This window comes from Parasteatoda tepidariorum, chromosome 7 (genome assembly GCF_982258835.1).
Source record: "Parasteatoda tepidariorum strain Cologne lab strain chromosome 7, Ptep-v5.0, whole genome shotgun sequence".
In the NCBI taxonomy this organism is placed as follows: domain Eukaryota; kingdom Metazoa; phylum Arthropoda; class Arachnida; order Araneae; family Theridiidae; genus Parasteatoda; species Parasteatoda tepidariorum.
This window is the reverse complement of record NC_141761.1, coordinates 33465461-33475498: the sequence shown is the minus strand read 5'-3', so window position 1 is coordinate 33475498 and position 10038 is coordinate 33465461. Positions and strand designations below refer to the sequence as shown.

The following is a 10038-nucleotide window of genomic DNA, read 5'->3' as shown; positions in this document are numbered from 1 at the left end:
CACGGTTCCCAGCAGATCACCGAAGTCAAGCATCACTGGCTACGGTCAGTGTGTGGGTGGGTGACCACTTCGATCAGTCTGCGTAGGTGTGCGGCATTGGTCCTCGTTAAAATGTGCTACCGTAAAGGGCTCGACTTCGCGCAGGTCGTCGGGCTACGGAAGCGGGGGTGCCATCCCCTCCGCAAAGGATCAAAATTGTGATGGCATGTCTTCGGATCATCCTCCGGGATGTTTCCCAGACCGTCGCCAATAGCCCATTGTGCAGCTCTAGTGCGACGTAAAATTAACAACAACAACTAAAAATAATTATATAGCTAAAACTTATTGTTCGTGGGATCATTATTCATTATCATGCTATTAACGCACCCTGTGTTTTTTCATAGGGTTTCAACTTTCCTTCAGCTCATTGTACGAAAAGAATATTTCCCCCCCACTGAATAAACTTCAGATCTATACGATTCATCTTCTTTTCATTTCTAGTTTCGAAAGAAAATGATTCTTTTATAATATTTCATATAATTAACAATGTCTACTGTAGCATTCTTTTTATTCTTTCCTTTTTTCCCTCTTGATTTGAGGTAGGTTGGTACTTTATTTACATCGCATTAGAGCTCCACAATGGGCTATTGGTGACGGTTCATCTTGATTTGAAATGTACAAGAATTATTTGTTTTACCCGATGTTTTATTTTAAATGCCTTTAAAATGAATAATGGAAATTAAAAATTAGTGAAAATTGCTGTAGTAGTAGTAGTAGTTCATTTACGTCGCACTAGAGCTGCTCAATGGGCTATTGGCGACGGTCTGGGAAACATCCCTGAGGATGATCTGAAGACATGCCATCACAATTTCGATCCTCTGCGGAGGGGATGGCACCCCCGCTTCGGTAGCCCAACGACCTGCATGCGAAGTCGAGCACTTTACGGTAGTACAGTTTAACGATGAAAATTGTTAATTCGCAAAATATACTGACTCCGTTCACTACAAGAAGTCTTCTGATTGCTACTGTTAGCTACAGCTTTTTCCCCCCTCTCTTTCGCTGCGACACTAAGGGCACATTTCAATGCCCAATTCGAATGTTGTATCAATACATACTAAAAATATCAGGATTTTAGGATCAGGATATTTTTATTAAATCATTAAGGCTTGGATTTTTTATATACAGTAATGCAAAAAAAAAAAAAAAAAAAATCGATTATAAAAGTGGTTACTGTTTTAATTTAATGAATTTTTTTTTTCTGTTAGTCATTGATTTTTGAAAAGAATAAAGAAAATTTTGCTTTATTTGAAGACAGTCTTTTCTCAGATCAGAGGATATCTCATAAGATTTTCGCAATTTGTGTGAGTGTATGTCACGCTTCTTCAAATTGAATTAAGGTAAAAAAAGGGCAATATATTGGACACCACAAAGCTATCCTATGTCTAGTACAAAGTAAATCAAATAAAATAAAAACTATCCCATTTCCAAACAAATTTTCTAATAATATATTTGATGCTGACTTTAAAGTTTAATTATAAACAGTAGTAATGTGATTATTAATTACAATATTTATTTCCCCCTAAAAATATTTCTTAAAATTAACATATTAAAAATATTTAGGGATATTTTTAAATTTTGTTGCGATACTTAATTAAAAGGATTTGCTGTGATCTAGAACAGAGTATATTTTAGTTGATTATAAAACGATAAGTTAGGTATCCCAAAGTTACTTCGACCAAGGTAACCAAAGTGCCTATGTGGTAATTTCTGTCACAGAAACGTCTTTTTTTTCTTCTTAAATTTCAGTTTACCACTTAGAATTAAAGTTTAATTTCCACCTTAAAAAATTGAACAGATATATCTTCTTCAGGAGCGCAACAGCCCTTTGCAGGCCTTGGCTGCCTCAACAGCACGCCTTCTCCAGCTCCCTCTGTCCATGGCAACTCCCCTCCAGTTCTTAAGTTTCAGGACTTTGAGGTCGTTTGCAGTGTCTTTGAGCCATCGAGTAGGTGGTCTACCTCTAGAGCGGGACCCCTGAGGGTTCTTGAAGGTGGCAATTTTTACAGGGCTATCTTCAGAGCCTCTCCATATATGTTCGAGCCATCTTAGTCGGTTGCTTCGGATTATCTGCGTAATTTGAGGATGTTTATAGAGCCCATAAAGTTCAAAGTTGTACCGTGTTCGCCAACATCCCCCCTCTGGTATGGCACCAAAGATAGTTCTAAGTATCTTTCTTTCAAACGTTTCTATCGGGCGTTGTACGTCAAGGTTTAAAGTCCAGGTTTCGTTTCCGTATAGCAAGACAGGCAGAATGAGTGTCTTATATAATTTTAGTTTTGTTTTTTGGCTAATAAAATTCGATTTTAGTTGACTTTTTAGTCCAAAAAAACATCTGTTGGCCATATTGATTCTATTGTCAATTTCAGGTTTCAGTTTGTTTTGGTCATTGATAATGAACAGATATATATTGCAAAATATTCATTGCTCAAGATAGCAGAAAAACAAAAAAAATTTTCACAAATTTTTTTTTTTAATATCTCTTCATATTATAGGCAATAGAAATCAGTAACGAATTTATATTTAAAAGAAACTGCGTACGTTATGTTTTTTTATGAATAGAATACGTAAATAATAATAATCTAATGAAACTCTTTAATTAGTTACGCTTTCATATGAATAGCTCCTTGGACTCGTAAAATTTGTGACTGTGTTCCTGCGATTACTTGCCAAAGAATGCCCCTTGAAACTCCCGATGTTTTCGAAAGCGAGGACAATGAAAGTAAAAGAGGAGAGCAAATTGAAAATGAAAAGAAAGTTGGGTACCTAAAAACCTCATCGGAATGTAGGGATTTTGATTTCTGGCGACTTTTTAAATTCCCATCCGCTCCTATTCCCATCACTAATGTTTGCAGAGTAATCAATCACTATATTCTTTATTCAAAAGAATATATTTATTTTAAAAGATTGATAACGCAATGTGCTTTTTATTAGTACAATTAATCGAAAGTAAAATGTTCAAAAGCCCTCCCTCCACACAAAGAATTATTAAAAAAAGGAGAAATAAAAGTACAGAAATCGCTTCATCCGTGGATGGTAATCCTAGGTTCATTTCCTCATAAATGTGTTTCCTCACAAATATTTATTTTGAAAAACCACTTTTCACATAAACCGCTTGGTGCGGTGTTTTGTGTAACTGCCGTCTATAAACTGTTTGAATTACAAATATATCAATGAAAGCTTAAAGTCATGATATTAATTTTTTTTGTAAACAGTCATCACGAGAAAAGGATAGTCGTAGAGAAGAAATAGAAATTCGGAAACGATTTTCCAGTGTTGTAAACAAAATTTTAGTATTTGAAGTATTCTTTATCCCAGAATTTCAAATTAAAGCAAGTTACAAAAATATTTTCAAATTATTTCATTGTGATTAAATTTGAATGTTTTCAAATGAATTATTTTTATTTGTAAAATAAATTGTAATTCATGAGCTATTCTTTGTTTCATCTTAACGTAACTAAAATAATATTAAGTAAATATTTATTGAGTTTTTCTGTAAAGCACCTATTGTAAAAACTTTAAATTGAATTTTTTCTAAGGTAATTCTTAAAAAGGAATGAATTCATTTTATTCAGCGATTCACATATTTTATATTTGACACTCCCCTTTATGTATGAGAAATTTCGGGTTTGTTCTGCTAAATACAGCTTTATTAAGTTAATATTGTCCCTATCACTATTGCAAAATTTTTTAAAATCTTTTTTTTACGTGCGATGAATAATAGCTTTATGGCGATTTCTTTGTTCTTTTCATTTTTATATTCTGAAAACAAAAATATTACAAGTATCACTTTAAAATTTAAGTTTTGCCTCATATCTTACTATTTACTTAATATGTGACAGGGCTGAGAAAGATAACGCAGAAATATTTTCTTTCTTAGAAGAAATTTGTTCAATTTTTAAAACATTAATTTTCAAAATCATTCACTTAAACTAATGTCTGAATTTTCAAAAACATTCTCTGAAACTTTAACATTATTTTAGATTAATTTTTACTTAATTTTAATAAATACTAATCTTCAATCATTATGGGGTAATGAACCTAATTAGTTTTAGGGTATTATAGATGGCTTGTAGCATAACATGCTCATCTAATTTACTTTTGACAATTGTTTTGAGACTATTTTGTCTGAAAGTTTATTTTTTTAATAATTTGATCTAAGAAATATTGAAATTACTACTCTTCAGATTGAATTTATGATTATGTGACAAACTTGGAGGGGAAGTTAGGCATGTCATAAAGGTTAAGAATTGTAAATTCGTGCCAGGAAATGGCATTGCTGCCGGGAGCCCTTCCTTATTATGAACTGCTTCTATGTGTGCCTTTGAATAAATACTTTTATTTATCTAAATTATCTTACTATAAAACAGCTATTTCTATGTTTTTCATGTAATTTTAGACAAGAATTATTAGAGATCAAGATAATTTAAATAAAGATTAAATAATTTAAGGTAATTTAAATAAATAAAATAACTGTTTAAAGGTACGGAAACAGTTCATAATAGGGAAGCACCACTAATGGCGTACAATGCCATTTCCTGTCATGAATTCATATGCAATTCTCAATGATTTGTTTTAGCTCCCTTCTAAGTTTGTCTAATGATCAAAGAATCGTATTATTGAAGTTAGAATCATATTTTCAAATGAAGAGAACATTTTCAAAGCAGCATTTTTAATAAATAGTTTAAGGGAAAGTCTGGAAGTATGTATAAAGTCAAACCTAGCTTACTTCCTATAAATTTTTTGATAACACTTTGAAAAATTTTTTTCTTTTAAATTTTCTAGCACTCAATGTTAAAAAAATTTTAATTTGCTAAAGAATTTTTCTTCAATTTTACCTTGAATACCATTTATACCTTACCTTTTCTTTGATTTTGGTTTTTTATGAATGCAATAAATATTTTCTTGAATACCATTTATACCTTACCTTTTCTTTGATTTTGGTTTTTCACAACTGCAATAAATATTTTCTTTTAAGTATGAAAAAAATTTAGAAAACTTTTGTAAAAATAGAAAAACTTTTGTAAAAATAGAAAAACTTTCCCAAATTTTGCCAGTACATCCTGGATAAAATTTTTAAAGAGATGTAATGACTACAAATAGTAACAAAATAGAAATTAAAATTCTATTTAATCTATTAAAACAGGAATTAAAAATTCTTGTTTATTGTTGCCCTAGCAATTTTTAGTCATTTTTAATGCATGCACAGTAACTACTAATATTTTCTATTGTTTTTTTTTCTTTCAACTAAGTTCTAAAGGGAATAGGGATCATCATCATCATAGTTGGCCAGACAGCCCAATGTGAGCCAATGCCTTCCTCTGAAAATTTCTTTGAGAAAACCACTTCCACTTTGAGAAAATATGTTGAAAGTCAGCCAAATATTTTAGAAAGAATATTTAAAGTTGTCCACTCTGATGAAGTAATTCATAAAACATTATTCTTAAGCAAATAGCACTGAAATCTCCTATTTTCTAGTTCTAATTGTTTGTTTTAATTGAAAATGAATTATTTTTTAAAAAAGTTTTCTTTTCCTTTTGTTTTTCTGTTGATATCATGTGGCTTTTGATAGCTTGAATTTTTGCATTTCAAATTTTTCTTCTCTTCATTCAATTGTGAAACATGCAGGTTTGCCTGTTTCATGTATACATATTTATTTTGAAATAAAAGTAAGGATTTTCCAAGAATTTATATAATTTAAATAAATAAAGCTTGAAGAACCAAAACAAGTTGGTATAAAGTGAGGAAAATGATAAAAGGCTCAATGCATGCAAAAATTTTCTTAGTCAACCTAATCCTTATTATGCTTGTACCTAGCAAATAGTCATACATTAAAAAAATATATATATATACATATATATTTGGATTCATTTTGCTAAGAGCATTACTAAAACATGACCTTATTTTATGTTCTTATTTATTTCAGAATTATTTGATTATAAAGTGGCTGCAAGAAATGCATATGGGTGAAGACAAATTAAAAATGTTTTAAGACAGTTTCCATTTCAGGGTTTGTATTTGTTCATATTTTTCTGGTAAAAATATTTTGCCTCCTGATTTTTGTTGTGTTCAGAACGACGTCCCATTTTTTACGAATATAAGTACAGATTTTAACATAATGAATTTGAAGAATCGAAGGATTGGATTTCAAGAAGCTATATTTTTAAAATTTCTTTCTTTAGAACTATTTGATTGATTTCAATCAAATTTTGTATATTGATGTTTAAAATTACATTCTTTAAAATGATCTAAAAATTTGTATATCTTATATTTAAAATTTTTTTTGACCATTATTGAATAAAATAATGATAAATAATTAAGATTATTCTTTGCATGGAAGTTTCTTTCGAGAAATATATTTTAAAATTTAACGCAATTTTTTATTATTATTTAAAAAAGTTCTTGAAATAGGGCAAGATACACAAAAAGTAAAATTACATTATTGGGACAATATTTCTCAGATTGTGACTACCATTCATTTGGGAAGGTCAAGAAACTAAATCTCTAAAAAAAGTATGTTTATTCAGAGAAAATACGTTTTTGTGTCTGATTTCATAACTTAAAAAATATTATTTGCACTTATTAAATATTCCTAATTAATTAGCATAATTAAGGCTAGGTCTTCAACTTCAAACCATTAAGATTGAATCTTAGTAAGTTAAGTTAAAAATTTATTATTAAGTTAAGTTTAAGAAAAAGTTATATTGGATAATTTCATCAATGGGAAACCATAAATAGTTACTTTTATTGCTATTATTTTTTTATGCAATCTTTAGGTAGGTAAATACTTCTTTTATTTCACACTAGAACTGCACAATAGGCTATTGACAGTGATCTGAGAAACATTCCTGAGGATGATCCGAAAACATACCATTTCAATATTGATCCTCTGCAGAGGGGATACAATCATTTGAAGAGCAACGAAAATTACTCTTTTTAAAAATAAAGTAATTAAAGAAGATTGTTGCTGACATGTCAAAGTTTTTTAGTTTTAAAATTCAAGCAGTTTTTTATTATTTATTTATTGATTATTATTTTTTTATTCTTAGCTAATCAATTTAAAACCCAAAAATGCTTCTTTTAAAGCTTAATAAAATAAATACAGTACAGAACCTGTTATCCGGAAATCAGAAAACCGGAAAACCAAAAAACCGGAACAAAATTCGATACATTTTCCCGCTATTTCTTTTTTAAAAAAAAATTTTTTCTTCATAAGATTTTAGGATTTTTCTTTCTTTTTTGAAAGATGTTCACTTTACCATCATTTTGGAAATAATCATTAGTGTATTACTTCATCGTTTTTTCTTCTTTTTAAGATTATTTCCAAATTTGTTTTTATTTTTCAGTTGGGTTTAACAATTAAAAAACGGTTTTTTGTAGCGATTCCGAAAACCGGAAAAATCAGTTATCCGGAATGGCGATGGTCCCGATCGTTCCGGATAATCGGTTCCCTACTGTAGTTTGTTTCATTTTTTATAAATGATATTTTGTTGCAGTAATGAAATACTTTTTTACCATTTAAGGTTTTAAATTTGTGTAGCCATTTGAATAATTCATTTCCTTTGAAATTATTTTTTAAAGAACTATAGAGCTATGTTTACTGTCATTTGTTATTCTTAGTATCATTTTCATTGTTTAATTAATGTTTATTTTTTTTAATATGTAGACAAGACTATCATGGCCAAGAAATTGGAGAGCCAAACATCTTTAACTTCTTTTGCACCATTAAGTCCTGAATCAAAATCTCAATCATTTTCCATACGTAATATATTTTTCAGGAGCAAAGGTAGATCTAAATTAATAATATTTATTGGTTTTTAAGTAGGTTTTTTATTTTTATATAATTTTTATGTGTTGCTTTTTGAAGAATTATGTATCATATTTCATCGAAATTTCTGAGTTTTGTTTCCTTTATAATAATAGTTGTGTGTATGACTTTTTCAATTAAGTCAATTTTTTACAATCATTCTTCCACAATCATTTTATTTTATGATGCTGAAATTTTACTTAAAAGTATGTCATATTGTCTTTTCTTTTCTTAGAATATGGCTTGAATACATCTAGTAATTTTAGAAAACATAAATTAAATTTTAAGTGTGTTTACTCTTACTGTTAAAAAATAACTTTTATTAAAATTTAATTGCACTTCCAATTTTTTAAATGTATTTTTATTAGATTAAAAACGCATACTTTTGTGTGGTTTCTTGCTAGACTGATAAAATTTTTGTAATTAAGGTTTTGTGTTTTTCAATTTAGTTTTTAAGTCAATATTATTTCAAAACAATATGTTTAAATGCTAAGTATCATGTTTAAATGGTAAGTTTAGTGTAAAAACAATGAATAATATTTATTTTGTGTAAAGTAATTATTATTTATATGTGTAAATTTTTATTGACCTCTGAATAATTATTTGTTTAAACTCAAATTATTATAAAAGAAATTATGTTCTGTATTTATCTTAAATAAATGTTTTAAATTTATGATACAGCTCTTATCTAACTACATTTTTCTTATGCATTACTAAAATCAGGAGTTTTTCCCTATTGAAATTAGCTACACTTACATTTTGGGTATATTATTGTCTTTAAAAAATATGTAAATTCAAATAGTAATGAAAATGTCTTCTTCATCAGCGTGACAATTTAGCCCCAATCATAAAACATTAATTTTTTTACTAATTACATACTACCACTCAATGCTTTATTATGGATTGAAAAACCTGATACAGAAAATTTGTAAAGGCAACTTGTTTTGTTAAAAAAAAAAACTAATCACATCAATCTATTGTATTGTTATTCGATTATAATAATGTCCTTCCTTTCCTTTTAATTTTTTTCATTGATTTAATCAAATATCTTTTTTGCTTGTTAATTTTATGTACAACATTTTCTCATACCAAAAAAAGAAAAAAAAAACTGTATCATGTTCTAAATACTTGATGGGTTTAATTTTTTTAAGGTTCAAAAAATATTAAAATGAGAAAATTTAAGCATTTTTCATGAAAAAGTAAGATTATCATCTATTATTCATGAGAAATATAATTTACTTTCTTGAATGTCTTGAATAAAATTTTTAGTGGAACTGCTTAAACATTAATTCTATAAATGCGATCAGAATAAAATACCTTTGTTTATTGCTAAAAATTCTGACACTTATTGCTTCTGTTTCTCATTTTTTGGCTGTGTTTAGTATCTGATTTTAGAAACTGAGTTTATTAACCATCATCTTAATACTCGTATTAAAATTTTAACAAATTATATTTTTTGAGGGATTATTTTTTCCTTTAAATATTGAAAAAGTTTCATCTCCTATTCAGATGGCTTTTTGAAATTTTTTTTTCTCTTCTAGAAAAATCTACAACCTTTGAAAAGAAAACTCAGGATAAATCTGCTGAAGGGTCTCCTGAAACTTCTCCCACTTCTGAACCTTATTATATTACTGATGAATCCAATTTTTCAAATAAATCTCCTGAAATATCTGCTGAGGAAAATCGTGGCATGGCAGGTATTTTAGGGAAAATAGTGGACAATATTATTGACAAGAAGAAAAAGGTCAGTCATTATTTGTGTATTAATATTCTTTAATAACAAAAAGTTTGTGTAGAAAAAATATTAATATATAGTAAAATAATATATATGCTTACATGTAATGAAATTTTACCTTATTTGAGTACACCCATTTTCCTAGGATCAAGATTTTTATTGCTTTTGTCAACAAATTGTTTTCTGTCATTAATTTAAGTCCTGACTAATCTTCTGGAAGCACAATATCAGGCTGCAACTGTGTTATTTATATTGTCCGGGTGTGTAAATTTTTTTAAAAGAGCTGAAAGATGCTTATTTTCGATTTTTGTTTTTTGAAAGCTTTTAATGGTGCTTTTTTTCTTTGGGTGTTTTTAAAAAATGCTTAATTTTCCCTTTTCCAAAATGAGATATTTTTTCTTTATTATGTTGATTTTCACCACAAGCATGAAGCATGGTTTTCACATTATTCCATTCAGCA

The 10038-nt window shown here is 28.5% G+C and overlaps 1 protein-coding gene across 3 annotated transcripts in view; it reads left to right on the top strand.

Annotated features, from left to right (window-relative positions):
* Positions 1-3264: 3264 nt before the first annotated feature.
* fab1 (1-phosphatidylinositol 3-phosphate 5-kinase fab1) overlaps positions 3265-10038 on the top strand; it is a 68466-nt gene continuing 61692 nt past the window's right edge. Inside the window, exons 1-5 of one of the 3 annotated variants that reach the window (XM_087167640.1) lie at positions 3288-3575; positions 5289-5458; positions 5963-6046; positions 7703-7822; positions 9385-9587. In XM_087167640.1, the coding sequence (XP_087023766.1) occupies positions 7714-7822; positions 9385-9587 (312 nt within the window). In that variant the 5' untranslated portion in view covers positions 3288-3575; positions 5289-5458; positions 5963-6046; positions 7703-7713. Of the gene's footprint in view, positions 3576-5288; positions 5459-5962; positions 6047-7702; positions 7823-9384; positions 9588-10038 lie in introns of all 3 variants that reach the window. The other 2 variants (XM_087167639.1, XM_087167641.1) reach the window with 2 other exon arrangements.